The sequence below is a fragment of the Anomaloglossus baeobatrachus genome, chromosome 3 (assembly GCF_048569485.1).
Source record: "Anomaloglossus baeobatrachus isolate aAnoBae1 chromosome 3, aAnoBae1.hap1, whole genome shotgun sequence".
Lineage (NCBI taxonomy): Eukaryota > Metazoa > Chordata > Amphibia > Anura > Aromobatidae > Anomaloglossus > Anomaloglossus baeobatrachus.
The window spans coordinates 30,433,588-30,452,073 of NC_134355.1; the positions used below are offsets into that span (position 1 = coordinate 30,433,588).

At 47.7% G+C, this 18,486-nt stretch overlaps 1 protein-coding gene across 2 annotated transcripts in view; it reads left to right on the forward strand.

Moving 5' to 3' along the window:
- TAF1A (TATA-box binding protein associated factor, RNA polymerase I subunit A) overlaps positions 1–18,486 on the forward strand; it is a 49,506-nt gene that overhangs the window by 4,622 nt on the left and 26,398 nt on the right. For both annotated transcript variants that reach the window (XM_075339103.1, XM_075339104.1), the window contains 7 exons: positions 3,267–3,433; positions 3,887–4,000; positions 6,680–6,878; positions 7,040–7,170; positions 8,462–8,620; positions 15,829–15,895; positions 18,130–18,253. In XM_075339103.1, the coding sequence (XP_075195218.1) occupies positions 3,267–3,433; positions 3,887–4,000; positions 6,680–6,878; positions 7,040–7,170; positions 8,462–8,620; positions 15,829–15,895; positions 18,130–18,253 (961 nt within the window). The remainder of the gene's footprint in view (positions 1–3,266; positions 3,434–3,886; positions 4,001–6,679; positions 6,879–7,039; positions 7,171–8,461; positions 8,621–15,828; positions 15,896–18,129; positions 18,254–18,486) is intronic.

Here is an 18,486-nt window from a genome sequence, read left to right on the forward strand (position 1 = left end):
TTGACAGCTGCATGTTTTGCTGTGGAATTCCCACAGCAAAAACAACTGCATGTCACTTCTTTTCCGCAGGTAGCTGCGTTATTTCACTCCATTGACTGCAATGTAATCATGAAATCCTGCAGGGAATAACGCAGGCAGCAAATTCTGTGTGTTTCATTGCGTTTTCCTGCGTTATTCCCTGCGGTATTTCGCGTTTTTCGGGACATAGTGATCATCGCTGCCTGCGTTTTGCAGGGAAGTGATGTCATTATGACAGGAAGAGGAAGCGGAGCAGAGAGTAAACACACACACATCACAGACATAGAATACACAGACCACACTCAAACAGACATATAGAATACACACAGATCACACTCACACACACAGACATCTAAAATGCACATAGAAATCAAACGTACATATTCAAAATAAAAAAAACAAAAAAAAAACGTGCTCCGCCGTATTTTTATCATCCAGCCGAGGTAAACACACAGTGGCGTTCCGGTATTCTCAGGCTGGGGAGTGCCAGGGTTAATGCACCCCCGCAGCCGAAAATATCAGCCCACAGCTGCCCCGGAACTGTCACATCCATTATGCGACAGTCCCGGTGTGTCCCCGGCTCTTCCAGATTGCCGTGATGCGGTGGCAATCAGGGTAATAATGAGTTAGTGGCAGCGATGTGCTGCCATTAAGTCCAGGCTTAATCATGGCAGCATCTTTGAGACAGCTTTCATGATTAACCCGTAAGTAACGTGAATAAACACACACACCGAAAAATCCTTTATTTTAAAACATTAAAAAGCCCCCTCTTTCACCACTTTATTGACCCCCCCCCCAACACACAGCTCCGGCGTAATCCACGCAGGTCCCACGACGCTTGCAGACTGATCCAGGCGCCTCTGACACATACTCAATGCAGCGTCGTAACGAGGATGTAGGGGTAACTACAGGTAATTTCTCACGGTCGGTAATGTGAACACATTACCGCTTGCGAGAACTGTAGTGTGTCCTCACAGGGACTCTATCTATTGATTGATCTCTCTATCCCTCTGTCTCTGTCCCTCTGTCTCTGTCCCTCTGTCTCTGTCCCTCTGTCTCTGTCCCTCTGTCTCTGTCCCTCTGTCTCTGTCCCTCTGTCTCTGTCCCTCTGTCTCTGTCCCTCTGTCTCTGTCCCTCTGTCTCTGTCCCTCTGTCTCTGTCCCTCTGTCTCTGTCCCTCTGTCTCTGTCCCTCTGTCTCTGTCCGTCTGTCTCTGTCCGTCTGTCTCTGTCCCTCTGTCTCTGTCCCTCTGTCTCTGTCCCTCTGTCTCTGTCCCTCTGTGAAAATTACCTTTTTTTTTTTCTTTTTTTCCCAATGTGCTTTATTGCATTGAATGCATTAAAACACATGTACCAACCTGCGGAAAAACAGCAACACAACCGCAACAAAACACATGCGAATTTTGGTGCTTTTTTTTCCGCGTGTGTGGAAAACTTTCAGAGCCTGGGGAATTTTCTTAAGAAAATTCCATTTTCTAGTGCGCACAGGGCCTTATTGTCAGCAGTTTAGACATTAATGGCGGTGTGATGAGTTATTTACACTGTAAAGTGAGTACACCTCTAAGTGAAAATAGCCAAATTGTGCCCATTTTTCCTCCCCGGTGTCATGTGACATAACAAGGTCTCAGGTTTGAATGGGGGGGGGGGGGGGTGGGAAGCGGGGTGTTTCGTGTCTTACATTACATTTGGCGTTATCTCTCACACACTCTTTCATACTGGTCACTGGAAGATAATCATGGCTCCTCTTGGCAAAGAAATCTGAGGATCTAAAAAACAGCAATTGTTGCTCTACATAAAGATGGCCGAGGACGTAAGAAGATTGCTAACTCTCTGAGAATGAGCTGCAGCACAGTGGCCAAGACCATACAGCGGTATAACAAGATAGGTTCCATTCAGAACAGGCCTCGCCATGGGCGACCGCAGAAGCTGAGTGCATGAGCTCAGCGTCATATCCAGAGGTCGTCTGTTCAGAATAGACGTATGAGTGCTGCCAGCATTGCTCTTCTGCAGAGGTTACAGGGGTATGAGGGTCCGCCTGTCAGTGCTCAGACCAAACACTGCAGAGGTTACAGGGGTGGGGATCCACCAGTCAGTGCTCAGACCATACGCCGCACACTGCATCACATTGCTCTGCATGGCTGTCATCCCAGAAGGAAGCCTCTTCTAAAGATGATGCAGAAGAAAGCTGCAAACAGTTTGCTGAAGACAAGCAGAATAAAGGCCCTGTCACACACACAGATAAATCTGCGGCAGATCTGTGGTTGCAGTGAAATTGAGGACAATCAGTGCCAGGTTTGTGGCTGTGTACAAATGGAACAATATGTCCATGATTTCACTGCAACCACAAATCTGCCAAAGATTTATCTGTGTGTGTGACAGGGCCTTAAGGACATGGGTTACTGGAATCGTCTTGTAGTCTGATGAGACCAAGAAACTTATTTCAGTTCAGATAGTGTCACGTGTGTGCGGCACTAACCAGGTGAGGAGGACAAAGACAAATGTGTGTCCTGCCTACAGTCAGGCATGGTGGTGGAGAGTCATGGTTTGGGGCTGCATGAGTGCTGTCTGTTGTGGGGGGCTACAGTTCGTTGAGGGAGCCATGAATGCCAACATGTCCTGTGACATACTGAAGCAGAGCAAGATCACCTCCCTTCATATTCCAACATAATGACACCAAACACCTCCAAGACGATCACCGCCTCGCTAAAGAAACTGAGGGTTTAAGGTGCTGGACTGGTCAAGCGTCTCCAGACCTAAACCCTATAGAGCATTTGTGAGGCCGCCTCCAACAGAAGGTGGGGGAGCGCAAGGTCTGTAACATCCACCAGCTCCGTGATGTCGTCATGGAGGAGGGAAGAGGATCCAGCGGCTCCTGTGAAGCTCTAGTGACCTCTGTGCCCAAGAGAGTTAAGGCCGTGCAATTTGTCCTTTTTCACTTAGGGGTGTACTCACTTTTTCCCCCAGCGGTTTGGACATTAAGGGCTGTGTATAGTTATTTCCCCTGTTATACAAGCTGCGCACTGACACTGTACATTGTATCACAGGGTCAAATATAATAAAATATTTACACAACTGTGAGGGGTGTACTCACTTTCAGGGTATACTGTGTTTCCATACAGCTGGTCGTGGTGACTCCCTGGTGGTCTCGGACCCCCGGGCTGTCTGCAGAGCTGTGTGTGGGGTAAGTGTCACCCGTTTCTGTGCATTGTCACCCGCCTGATTCTGGAGTTTTCTCTTCTGGGTGCGGAAGCGCGAAGAAAGCGACGGAAGAGCGTCCACACGACGGCGGATCTGTGTCTGCGGCTCATATGTAAAGCCATGCGGGGGAACCAGTGGGAGAAAGCGGCCGAGCTCCTCGCCAGTTATGTCCAGACACTGATGGATCGAGGCAAGCAGGGAGTGGCGATCGCCCCAGAGGTGACTGACATTGTTACTGTTGGGATGCTACTGTTGTTCTCTGTTATCAGCTGTAAAGCCTGGAATGAATGACAGGCAGTCCGGGCAGACAGCACAGCGCCTCCATCATCTGCAGGAAGACGCTTTAGTCATTGTAATTCGGGCTTTTCATCAGTAGCAGATGCAGCCGCTCCTATAATGGCGGCCCTACCGGGAAAGTGTAATGATGCCCCCTCTAGATGAATGGGCGATATGTGCGGCTGGGCCGAGACTCACCCTGCAGCCCAACAGAGTCTAAGGGGTTAAATGATGAGGATCAGAACCATCTCTGATCCCGGCCTATGAGCCAAGCGTCAGAATAACGCAGCGGAGCTCACAAGGGCCGGCCGCCAAGTACCGGGAGCAGACGAAGCTTATTAACCCTTCATATATTGAGGGTATAGATGTATAATAAAAATGTATTTTGGTTTACAGATCATCCGGAGGATAGGAAGCGAGATCCTACTAAATCATCCCAAAAGCACAAACGACGATATCAACATATTCCAGGAAACTATGAAAAACATCGGGTGCAAGAAGTATCTGCAGGTGAGAGAGCGGCGACCGCAAGCCCTGGATGTAGCAGAGGCAGTGCAGAGCTGCACTAACAGGAATAACATAGGGAGGGAGTCTGCTTGTCCTGTATTATACTCCAGAGCTGCACTCACTATTCTGCTGGTGCAGTCACTGTGTACATACATTACATTACTGATCCTGAGTTACCTCCTGTATTATACTCCAGAGCTGCACTCACTATTCTGCTGGTGCAGTCACTGTGTACATACATTACATTACTGATCCTGAGTTACCTCCTGTATTATACTCCAGAGCTGCACTCACTACTCTGCTGGTGCAGTCACTGTGTACATACATTACATTACTGATCCTGAGTTACCTCCTGTATTATACTCCAGACCTGCACTCACTATTCTGCTGGTGCAGTCACTGTGTACATACATTACATTACTGATCCTGAGTTACCTCCTGTATTATACTCCAGAGCTGAGAGTTCATTATTTTATTGCTCCTGTAATATTAGTTTTTTGGGTTTTTTTGACACCAGCCTGATTGGAATTCTTTTTAATAACCCGGATCACTTTGGCTCAGATGAAAAAACATTAGCAGAAAGCCCGGTGCTGCCTCCTGGTGGATGTGGTTAGTAGTGAGGGGCGCCCGTGCTCGCCACCGCTCGTTACTGGACTGAGACTCGAGCGTCTGAGTTTGAAAATTCTCCCGTTTCCCATTGACTTCAATTCTACTCGAGTCAGAGAAGCCGATGCTCGATGGAGTGTCTGTCGGTGCTGAGCGCGGCCGCCGCCGTCACCAGGGATTAATTCTGCTTCTTTTGTCTCGGACGCTGCAGAACCCGACCTGTAATTTCTGTTCTCACAGATTGTACTGTTTGTCCAGGATACACGCTCCTGAGATCCGGTATTTTCTGGCTGTGTAAAGAGTACACGCCCTGAGCTTGGGGACTCTGCTGACACTGCCCGAGCTCTCACCCCAATTTCATGTTTCATGTACAAGAATATATCTACTATAATACTGCCCCTATGTACAAGAATATAACTACTATAATACTGCCACTATGTACAAGAATATAACTGCTATAATACTGCCCCTATGTACAAGAATATAACTTATAATACTGCCTCCTATGTACAAGAATATAACTTATAATACTGCCTCCTATGTACAAGAATATAACTTATAATACTGCCCCTATGTACAAGAATATAACTTATAATACTGCCTCTATGTACAAGAATATAACTACTATAATACTGCCCCTATGTACAAGAATATAACTTATAATACTGCCTCCTATGTACAAGAATATAACTACTATAATACTGCCCCTATGTACAAGAATATAACTACTATAATACTGTCCCTTATGTACAAGAAAATAACTACTATAATACTGCCCCTATGTACAAGAATATAACTTATAATACTGCCTCCTATGTACAAGAATGTAACTACTATAATACTGCCCCCTATGTACAAGAATATAACTACTATAATACTGCTCTCTCTGTACAAGAATATATCTACTATAATACTGCTCCCTATGTACAAGAATAGAACTACTATAATACTGCCCCTATGTACAAGAATATAACTTATAATACTGCCCCCTATGTACAAGAATATAACTACTATAATACTGCTCTCTGTACAAGAATATATCTACTATAATACTGCTCCTATGTACAAGAATATAACTACTATAATACTGCCCCTATGTACAAGAATATTACTATAATACTGCCCCTATGTACAAGAATATAACTGCTATAATACTGCCCCTATGTACAAGAATATAACTACTATAATACTGCCACTATGTACAAGAATATAACTTATAATACTGCTCTCTCTGTACAAGAATATAACTACTATAATACTGCCCCCTATGTACAGGAATATAACTACTATAATACTGCCCCTATGTACAAGAATATAACTACTATAATACTGCCCCTATGTACAAGAATATAACTGCTATAATACTGCCCCTATGTACAAGAATATAACTTATAATACTGCTCTCTCTGTACAAGAATATAACTACTACAATACTGCCCCTATGTACAAGAATATAACTGCTATAATACTGCCCCTATGTACAAGAATATAACTGCTATAATACTGCCACTATGTACAAGAATATAACTTATAATACTGCTCTCTCTGTACAAGAATATAACTACTATAATACTGCCCCCTATGTACAGGAATATAACTACTACAATACTGCCCCTATGTACAAGAATATAACTGCTATAATACTGCCCCTATGTACAAGAATATAACTGCTATAATACTGCCCCTATGTACAAGAATATAACTTATAATACTGCTCCCTATGTACAAGAATATAACTACTATAATACTGCTCCCTATGTACAAGACTATAACTACTATAATACTGCCACTATGTACAGGAATATAACTGCTATAATACTGCTCCCTATGTACAAGAATATAACTACTATAATACTGCCCCTATGTACAAGACTATAACTACTATAATACTGCCCCCTATATACAAGAATATTACTATAATACTGCCCCCTATATACAAGAATATAACTACTATAATACTGCCCCTATGTACAAGAATATAACTACTATAATACTGCTCCCTATGTACAAGAATATAACTACTATAATACTGCCCCTATGTACAGTAATAAGTGCTATAATACTGCTGTGTTGCAGATCTCTATGGAGCAGGTGTGTCACCTCCTGTGTTCGGGGCAGGTGGATGAAGCGCACCGCGTGCTGTCCTTAGCGGAGAGCTGGAGGAGCGGGCGTCACTCCTATGTACAGAGGCCGCTGCAGACGCTGCTCCGCGCTCACAGAGCCGTCCTGAACTACCGCTCCTGGGTGGAGAAAGGGTCTGCGCTGTCTCAGAGCGGTAATGTGTGACCACGGCCGGGCCGTAGAGGCCTCTGTTTTATTTATCTTTTACTTATTGTAATTTTTCAGATTTATCCGGTGTTTTTCTGTTTTTTTTCTTTTATCTTTATATTTTCCTCTGTTACACCCCTTTCTTTCCTTGCCTTTTTTTTTTTCCAGCCCCCGACTGCAGCTCCCAGTCGTCCTCTGCTAACGCTGTGGCCGGTTACTACCGACAGGCGACCACCTCCTTCCAGGAGATCCTGAAGTTCTCTGGAGTCTGGGATCCCTTCGTTCTTAATTACGTGGACGTAAGTCGCACCGCCGGCATGGAGATCTCCAGTTTTGGCTTTACTTTGTTTTAATTACCGTATTTATTGGTTTATAAGACGCACCCCAAATTTAAAGAAAAGAAAGGCTGAAAAAATAAAAAGGGGTCCGTTTTATAATCTGGTGGTGTCTTACGGAGGGGGGCGACAGCGGTGGTGGCGTGGGGTCACAGGAGGCAGAAACTGATGGCTGGGGAAGCTGTGCCGGGGCACCTGGGCCTGAGCGCCTGGGCTGGGGCACCTGGGCTGGGGCGCCTGTGCTGGGGGGCTCTGGGGTGCCTGTGCTGGGGTGCCTGTGCTAGGAGGGTCTGAGGGGGTGGTCTGGGGCGCCTGGGCTGGGGGGGGTGGTCTGGGGCGCCTGGGCTGGGGGGGGGGGGGTGGTCTGGGGCGCCTGGGCTGGGGGGGGGGGTGGTCTGGGGCGCCTGGGCTGGGGGGGGGGTGGTCTGGGGCGCCTGGGCTTGGGGGGGGGGGGGGGGGGTCTGGGGCGCCTGGGCTGGGGCTTGGGTAGCTAGGCTGCGGGTAGTGAGGGTTTCAAAGACATGGCGCCCAGAGTCGGCACATGCGCATATTGAGCACTTGGCTCAGCGACAAACCGAGATCTCATCTGCGCACGTGAGACTCCCGGGCACCATTTTTTTTAAATCCGCTGCCGGGAGATGAATGAGCCGGAGGCGGAGTGTGCGCAGATGAGATGAGCTGAGGACTTCATTTGCGCATGCGCCGACTCCAGGTACCATTATTTGGAGTCCTCACCACTCGCCTCAACTCAGTCACCGCAGCCCCTGCACAGCCACCGCAGCCCCTGCACAGCCACCGCAGCCCCTGCACAGCCACCGCAGCCCCTGCACAGCCACCGCAGTATCGTCCCTGCCTCCCGTGACCCATCTCCACCACCGTAAGCTACATTTGGATTCTAAGACACACTCCTCACTTTCCTCCCAAATTTTTGGGAGGAAAGTGCAAATTTTCATAAATATATATTATTTTCTGGCATTTATCCTGCAGGTTGGACAATTTAATACATTGATAAGTTGAACTTTTGTGAAAGTGACAATAATGCTGTTATAGGCAGACGCCAGCAGCGTAACACAGCCCACACCTGCCCTGTGTGCAGCACATGCGGAGTCATTTAAGTTTGGTTTTGGATGGCGTAATGGCACTTTCTTGAGTCTTATAAAATCGTAATGACAAATGAAACGCGTGATCCAATCTGTCCATGGAAAGCAAAAAGCAAATCTTCTTTTGTTTTTATATATTTTTTTTTTTTTTTCAGCTTCTCGAGTCCTCGGGAGAGAATCGGGAGGCAGAAAAAGTTTTGACAAAATACGCCAACAACACCAAGAACCCAGCAAATCCCAACGCCCAGGTGTATCTGTACGAGTTCATGAAGAGGCAGCACGCTCCGGAGGAGAAGCTCATAGAAGTGCTCCGGGTTAGTGTCCTATACGGTCTTGTGTATCGCCTACATATGCCGAGGTGATGTACAGTACTGAATAGGCTTTTGTAAGAATTTAGGGTAATGATTGGTGTTTAGTAATTGAGACCCCCTTAATGTAATAAATCAGACCATTATTATTATTTTTATTGTATTATATTTTTTCAATTATTATAATTTAATGTTATTTCTGTTAATTTTTGTTCAATTTAATTTTAATTATTTTTTATTAGTATTTAATACTTTTTTCAATTATTATTTTTATTTGTAATTTATTTAATTATAATTCAAAAGCCTATTTTTAATTTTTATTTAAATGTTGCAATTATAAAAAATGTTTTAATTTATCTTACTATTTTATTTCCAATTATAATTTAATGTTAATTTTTTTTAATATTTGTTACATATTTTTTCAATTATTATAATTGTTTTAATTTAATGTTCTATGGTAATTGAAAAAAATGATAATTTAATGTGTTAATTGTTTTAAATTTGTAATTTTTATAATGTCATTATTCAATATTTTTAATTTTGATGTAATTTTCAATTATAAGTGTTTTAATTTAATATATTTCAATCTAATTTTTTATTTTATTTAAACTATAATGTAATGTGAATTATTATTAATAACATAGTTGAAATAAAATAATAAATAACATTAGATTATAATTGAAATATTTTATTTTATTTAAACTATAATGTAATGTCAATTCTTAATAATAAACATAATTTAAATATAATTTTATTTCAACTATGTGTTGTTGTTATTATATTAATAATAAACATTATAATTGAAATATATTTATTTTATTTCAACTATAATGTATTATGTTAATAATAATAATAATAATAACATATTACATTATAGTTGAAATAAAATAATTATATTTCAATTATACTGTTTATTATTATTTAACATTACATAATTGAAATCAAATATTTAAATTGTAATCTAATGTTAATTTTTATTAAATTACATTATAATTTAGTTTTAACATCTTTATTATCTTTTTTCAATTATAATAAATGTTTTAATTGTTAAATAATGTTAACCATTATTTCTTTGTCGCTCTATTGGGAGACCCAGACAATTGGGTGTATAGCTACTGCCTCCGGAGGCCACACAAAGTATTACACTTAAAAGTGTAAGGCCCCTCCCCTTCTGCCTATACACCCCCCGTGGGATCACGGGCTCCTCAGTTTTCATGCTTTGTGCGAAGGAGGTCAGACACGCACGCACAGCTCCACTGTTTAGTCAGCAGCAGCTGCTGACTATGTCGGATGGAAGAAAAGAGGGCCCATACTAGGGCCCCCAGCATGCTCCCTTCTCACCCCACTTTTGTCGGCGGTGTTTGTTAAGGTTGAGGTACCCATTGCGGGTACGGAGGCTGGAGCCCACATGCTGCTTTCCTTCCCCATCCCCTTAGGGCTCTGGGTGAAGTGGGATCTTATCGGTCTCCAGGCACTGAGGCCGTGCTCCATCCACAGCCCCTGGGAATCTGCTGGACATGGAGCTGAGTATCCTCAGGGACATGGCCCTGCTACGTTGAGGTACTCTGTGTCCCCATGAAGGGGACCGCGCACAGACACACGGCAGCACTGCTGGGTGTGTTAGTGCGTCAGGGATGGCGGCGCTGCCCGCACTGGTGCCATCGCACACTACAGCGTGCTGGGTGTGTTAGAGTATTGAGGGACTGCCGCGCTAACCGCCGCTGCCATTTTTATCTCAGGCGCGGCTGGGACTTGTGGTGCGCTGGGGACTTCCGCGCCGACCAGGGCTTATATGCCGGGCCGCGCTTATCACTCTAGTCCCCGGCTTTTGCGGCCTACTCTCACTTCGTTACCGCCCACTGGCCTGCCAGTCAGGGTAAGGGCGTGACGCTGCACAGCACGGCAGCGCTGAGAGCTGGAGTATGCTTTGCATACTCCACCCCTCTCACTGTACACAGTGTGAAACCGGATTCCCGCACTTTCTGGGGCACGCCCACGGCCTCCTCCTCTACACAGGACGCCGGCAGCCATTCATGTCAGTTTTTTCTGTGACTGAGAAAAGAGACAAGTTTGGGAAGACCCTGGCAGGGATTCTGGTGGTCACACACCCGCTGTGACCGGGCGGTAAGCAGCACCTGTGGTGCTGACCCCACTAGTGCCGAAATGCACATATAGATATATGCTTGTACGCTATACATTGCACTGTTTGGTCGCACTTTTGTATTTTGGCTATATACCCTCCTTGATGGTCGGGGGAGATAACAGCATATCGTCTGTGAAAAACAAGGGTGCAAAAGCACAGGTTTTTCTATGCAGCCTGTACAGCATGTACGGCTATACTGCCGGCAGGTTCCACGGACCCCAATTGTATGCAATGCACGGCCCTTGTGGAACTTACTCAGCCGGAGTCTCTGCTAATGGTCCAGGTGATGGGGACGGAGTTTGCAGTATTTACTTCAGGCTTTCTGAGACTATGGCTAACATACTAGAAGCCTTGCAGTCCAGACCGGTCCCTCAGACCATGGGCTCTGTTGATTCATTGCCCCTGGTCCCCCCCCCCCCCCCCAGTTGGTACAACAAGGTGCTCCTGGAGTGTCTCAGGGATCCCAGGGTGAGGGGTCTGACTCGGACCGCAGTCCCAGACCCCCTAAGCGACCTCGCTGGGAGCATCCCTCGACGTCACCGCATCATTCAGGGTCTCAGCATGGGGACTCTCTCTATGATAAGGCGGAGGTATCTGATCAGGATTCTGATCCTGAGAACGTTCTCTACCTGGATACACCTGATTGTGACACCGTAGTGAACGATCTTACGGCGTCCATCAATCATATGTTGGTTATTTCTCCCTCAGCTCCTACGCCTGAGGAGTCAGCTTCTCAGCAGGAGAAGTTCCGTTTCAGGTTCCCCAAGCGTACATGGAGTACGCTTTCTGGATCACTCTGACTTCAGGGAGGCAGTTCAGAACCACCAGGCTTGTCCAGATATCGTTTTTTCAAAACGCCTTAAGGATACACGTTATCTCTTCCCTTTTGACCTTGTCAAGGGCTGGGTTCAGTGTTCCAATGTGGACCTCCTATCTCCAGCGGCTAAATCCTTAGTTGCAGTGGAAGATATGGCTTCACTCAAAGATGCCACTGACAGACAGATGGAGCTCTGGTTGAAATCCATCTATGAAGCTATTGCCGTGTCTTTGCTCCAGCTTTCGCAGCCGTCTGGGCGCTCCAAGTGGTCTCAGCGGCTCAAGCGCAAATTGAGGCAGTCACACGTATGTCTGCGTCGCAGGCTGCGTCTTTAACGTCTCAAACGTCAGCGTTTGCGTCATACGCCATTAATGCTGTCCTGGACTCGGCGAGCCGGAAGGCGGTTGCGTCCGACAATTCAGTGGTAATACGCAGAGCCTTGTGGTTGTGGGAATGGAAGGCAGATTCTGCTTCCAAAAAAGTGCCTAACCAGTTTGCCATTCTCTGGCGACCGCTTGTTTGGTGAGCGACTGGATGAAATCATCAAACAATCCAAGGGAAAGGATACATCCTTTCCTCAGGCTACACCGATCATACCCCAACAGAGGAGGGGACAGTCGAGGTTCGGTCCTTGCGGGGCGCAGGCAGGTCCAATTCTCCTCGTCCAAAAGGCCTCAGAAGGATCAGAGGAACTCCGACGCGTAGCGGTCTAAATCACGCCCTAAAAAGACCGCCGGAGGCGCCGCTACCAAGGCGGCTTCCTCATGACTTACGGCCTCCTCACACCGCATCCTCGGTCGGTGGCAGGCTCTCCCGCTTTTGCGACACCTGGCTGCCACAAGTAAAAGACCGTTGGGTGAGAGACATTTTGTCTCATGGTTACAGGATAGAGTTCTGCTCTCGTCCTCCGACTCGATTCTTCACAACATCCCCGCCTCCCGAGCGAGCCAAGGCTCTGCTGCAGGCGGTGGGCATTCTGAAGGCAGAAGGAGTGGTGGTCCCGGTTCCTCTTCAGCAACAGGGTCACGGTTTCTACTCCAACCTGTTTGTGGTTCCAAAGATGGACAGGTCCTTCTGTCCTGTTTTGGACCTAAAACTGCTCAACAAACACGTAAGGACCAGGCGGTTCCGGATGGAATCCCTCCGCTCCGTCATCGCCTCAATGTCCCAAGGAGATTTCCTAGCATCGATCGATATCAGGATGCTTATGTCCACGTACCAATTGCTCCTGAGCATCAGCGCTTCTTGCGCTTCGCCATAGGAGACGAACACCTTCAGTTCGCGGCACTGCCGTTCGGCCTGGCGACACCCCCAAGGGTTTTCACCAAGGTCATGGCTACAGTAGTTGCGGTCCTCCACTCTCAGGGTCACTCAGTGATACCCTACTTAGACGATCTGCTGGCCAAGGCACCCTCTCAAGAGGCATGCCAACACAGCCTCAACGTTACTCTGGAGATTCTACAGAGTTTCAGGTGGATCATCAATTTTCCAAAGTCAAATCTGACACCGGTCCAATCGCTGACATATCTTGGCATGGAGTTTTCTTACTCTTCCAGCGATAGTGAAGCTTCTGCTGGACAAACAGCGTTCACTACAGACAGGGGTACAATCACTCCTTCAAGGTCGGTCACACCCCTTGAGGCGCCTCATGCACTTCCTGGGGAAGATGGTGGCAGCAATGGAAGCAGTCCCTTTCGCGCAGTTTCACCTGCGTCCTCTTCAATGGGACATCCTACGCAAGTGGGACAGGATGCCGACGTCCCTAGACAGGAACGTCTCCCTCTCTCAAGCAACCAAAGCTTCCCTTCGGTGGTGGCTTCTTCCCACCTCATTATCGAAAGGGAAATCTTGCCTAACCCCGTCCTGGGCGGTGGTCACGACGGACGCGAGTCTGTCAGGGTGGGGAGCGATCTTTCTCCACCACAGGGCTCAGGGTACGTGGACTCAGCAAGAGTCCTCACTTCAGATCAATGTTCTGGAGATCAGGGCAGTGTATCTTGCCCTAAAAGCGTTCCAGCAGTGGCTGGAAGGTAGGCAGATCCGAATTCAGTCGGACAACTCCACAGCGGTGGCTTACATCAACCACCAAGGTGGGACACGCAGTCGGCAAGCCTTCCAGGAAGTCCGGCGGATTCTGCTGTGGGTGGAAGCCACAGCACCCACCATATCCGCAGTTCACATCCCGAGCGTAGAAAACTGGGAAGCAGACTTTCTCAGTCGCCAGGGCATGGATGCAGGGGAATGGTCCCTTCACCCGGACGTGTTTCAGGAGATCTGTTGCCGCTGGGGGATGCCGGACGTCGACCTAATGGCGTCTCAGCACAACAACAAGGTCCCGGCATTCATGGCGCGGTCTCACGATCACAGAGCTCTGGCGGCAGACGCCTTCGTTCAGGATTGGTCGCAGTTTCAACTCCCTTATGCGTTCCCTCCTCTGGCACTGTTGCCCAGAGTGTTACGCAAGATCAGGTCCGACTGCCGCCGCGCCATCCTCGTCGCTCCAAAATGGCCAACGAGGTCGTGGTACCCGGATCTGTGGCATCTCACGGTAGGCCAACCGGGGGAACTATCAGACCGACCAGACTTGCTGTCTCAAGGGTCGTTTTTTCCTTCTGAATTCTGCGACCCTCAACCTGACTGTGTGGCCATTGAGTCCTGGATCCTAGCATCTGCAGGGTTATCTCAAGGGGTCATTACCACTATGAGACAGGCCAGAAAACACACATCTGCCAAGATCTACCACAGAACGTGGAAGATATTCTTATCTTGGTCCTCTGCTCAGGGAGTTTCTCCCTGGCCAATTGCCTTGCCTACTCTCTTTCCTTCCTGCAATTCGGTTGGAAAAAGGTTTGTCGCTCGGTTCCCTTAAGGGACAAATCTCAGCGCTCTCTGTATTTTTTTCAGAAGCGCCTAGCAAGACTACCTCAAGTACGCACGTTCCTGCAGGGGGTTTGCCGCTTAGTCCTTCCTTACAAACGACTGTTAGAACCCTGTGATTTGAACAGGGTGCTGATGGTTCTGCAGAAACCACCATTCGAGCCTATGAGGGTTTTTTCTCTCTCACGCCTTTCGCAGAAAGTGGTTTTCCTAGGGACAGTCACTTCACTTCGGAGAGTGTCTGTCGGGGCAGCATTGTCGGGCAAACTCCCCTTCCCGGTGTCTCACCAGGTCAAGGGGTTCTGCGTCCGGTTCCGGAATTTCTCCCTAAGGTGGAATCCCCCCTTTCATCTCAATCAGGGTATCCGTACCCTCTGTTTGTCTTCATCCAGTTCACCAATGTGAAAAGGATTTGCACTTGATTAGATCTGGTGAGAGCACTCAGACTCTTCATCGATCGTACGGCGCCCCTGCGCCGCTCGGAAGCACTCTTGTCCTTGTCGCTAGCCAGCGTAAAGGGTTGCAGGCTTCCAAATCAAGACTGGCTCGGTGGTTCAAGGAACCAATTCTCTAGCTTATTGTGCTGCTGGCCTTACGGTTCCCTCAGGGCTGAAGGTCCTTTCTACCAGAGCGGTGGATGCGTCCTGGGCTTGAGGCACCAGGCTACGGCTCAGCTTGTGTGTCAGGCGGATACCTGGTCCAGCCTCCACACTTTCACGAAACACTGTCAGGTGCATACCTATGCTTCGGCGGATGCCAGCATAGGCAGACGAGCCTTCAGGCGGCGGTTGCCCACCTGTAGAAAGGGGCCGTTTTACGGCTCTGTTACGAGGTATTATTTTACCCACCCAGGGATTGCTTTTGGACATCCCAATTGTCTGGGTCTCCCAATAGAGCGACAAAGAAGAAGGGAATTTTGTTTACTTACCGTAAATTCCTTTTCTTCTAGCTCTAATTGGGAGACCCAGCACCCGCCCCTGTTTTTTTGTATACACATGTTGTTCATGTTGAATGGTTTCAGTTCTCCGATATTCCTTCGGATTGAATTTGCTTAAACCAGTTTATTGGCTTTCCTCCTTCTTGCTTTTGCACTAAAACTGAGGGACCCGTGCTCCCACGGGGGGTGTATAGGCAGAAGGGGAGGGGCCTTACACTTTTAAGTGTAATACTTTGTGTGGCCTCCGGAGGCAGTAGCTATACACCCAATTGTCTGGGTCTCCCAATTAGAGCTAGAAGAAAAGGAATTTACGGTAAGTAAACAAAAATTCCCTTCTTTTTATTTAATATTTGATTTGTATGCAATATCTTTAATTTTTAATACTTTTCTATTAATTAAATATTTTTTAAATTATTATTATTATTTATTTATTTTGTCAGGTTTTATATGCCAAGACTCCATCCCACAAGCTGATGCTGAAGTTTAGCAAACTCCTTGGCAATTCTGGTAAGTTGTCATTAGTCTGCAGAGTAGCGCAGCTCTGTGCTGTGTTCACATTGGTACATTTTTTTTCTCCTCGCCTATCCTCTTGCAGTTTGTTGAGTTGGTTGAGGATTCCCCCATAATTAAAATTAGAATATAAAATGCAATCAGAAAATGATAATGAGAAAATAAGAAACATATATTCTTGTTCTTTCTCAGCTGCAGTACTGTAAGTTGCCACTTGGTGGCAGTCTGCAGCCGAGCAGGACGTGTGCAGATGTGTCCAGCAGCTGATAACGCTCCGATCCTCTCTAGTGCCGCTATACACTGCTCCGATATCACCTCCTGCTGATACATCTGTGCAGCCAGAGGACGCCGCCGCTATATCCAATATATCAGTGTGATGTAACAGAACATGAGTAGATAAATATCTGAGGAAGAAGCTGGACTAACAACATCCACACATTGTACTGGTGATATGTGAGGACTGGGGACGAGCGAGGAGGAGACACGGGACGGGGACGAGCGAGGAGGAGACACTGGACGGGGACGAGCGAGGAGGAGACACTGGACGGGGACGAGCGAGGAGGAGACACGGGACGGGGACGAGCGAGGAGGAGACACGGGACGGGGACGAGCGAGGAGGAGACACGGGACGGGGACGAGCGAGGAGGAGACACGGGACGGGGACGAGCGAGGAGGAGACACGGGACGGGGACGAGCGAGGAGGAGACACGGGACGGGGACGAGCGAGGAGGAGACACGGGACGGGGACGAGCGAGGAGGAGACACGGGACGGGGACGAGCGAGGAGGAGACACGGGACGGGGACGAGCGAGGAGGAGACACGGGACGGGGACGAGCGAGGAGGAGACACGGGACGGGGACGAGCGAGGAGGAGACACGGGACGGGGACGAGCGAGGAGGAGACACGGGACGGGGACGAGCGAGGAGGAGACACGGGACGGGGACGAGCGAGGAGGAGACACGGGACGGGGACGAGCGAGGAGGAGACACGGGACGGGGACGAGCGAGGAGGAGACACGGGACGGGGACGAGCGAGGAGGAGACACGGGACGGGGACGAGCGAGGAGGAGACACGGGACGGGGACGAGCGAGGAGGAGACACACACACAAAACACGTCCCCCATATACTACACCACACAGGACACGTCCCCCATATACTACACCACACAGGACACATCCTCTATACACTACACCACACACAGGACACATCCTCTATATACTACACCACACACAGGACACATCCTCTATATACTACACCACACACAGGACACATCCTCTATATACTACACCACACACAGGACACATCCTCTATATACTACACCACACACAGGACACATCCTCTATACACTACACCACACACAGGACACATCCTCTATACACTACACCACACACAGGACACATCCTCTATATACTACACCACACACAGGACACATCCTCTATATACTACACCACACACAGGACACATCCTCTATATACTACACCACACACAGGACACATCCTCTATACACTACACCACACACAGGACACATCCTCTATACACTACACCACACACAGGACACATCCTCTATACACTACACCACACACAGGACACATCCTCTATATACTACACCACACACAGGACACCTCCTCTAAATACTACACCACACACAGGACACATCCTCTATATACTACACCACACACAGGACACCTCCTCTATATACTACACCACACACAGGACACATCCTCTATATACTGCACCACACACAGGACACCTCCTCTATATACTACACCACACACAGGACACATCCTCTATATACTGCACCACACACAGGACACATCCTCTATATACTACACCACACAGGACACCTCCTCTATATACTACACCACACAGGACACCTCCTCTATATACTACACCACACAGGACACCTCCTCTATATACTACACCACACAGGACACATCCTCTATATACTACACCACACAGGACACATCCTCTATATACTGCACCACACACAGGACACATCCTCTATATACTGCACCACACACAGGACACATCCTCTATATACTGCACCACACACGGGACACATCCTCTATATACTGCACCACACACGGGACACATCCTCTATATACTGCACCACACACGGGACACATCCTCTATATACTGCACCACACACGGGACACATCCTCTATATACTACACCGATATTAGTGACAGATCTTTCAGCGTTAGATTTTTTTGTTATTGATCCATTGACAGGTTCTGAAGATAATCAGAAGTTGTCTCTTCTTGTTCTGTTCGATCTGTTGGACTTTTCGGGATGGAAGAAAGATGTAAATGCCTGGAGACACTTTGCAAAGAAACTTAAAAAAGCTTTTCGTCGGTAAGTGACATGAAGCCGAACCTTGGAGATGCTGGTGACAGTTTTGGCTTTCCCTCCCCCCCCCCCCATTCCAGTTTTTCCCCTTACCCCTCCCCCCCACCTTCCCCGTTGTCGGTCTAGTTGCTAAAAACAATACAGTCAGCGGAGAAACGTTCTGACGTTGTCAATCAGTAAATATGAGAGCGCATTATTGTGGCCGGGCGGGGGACGCTCGTAGCCGTCTGATATGCAGG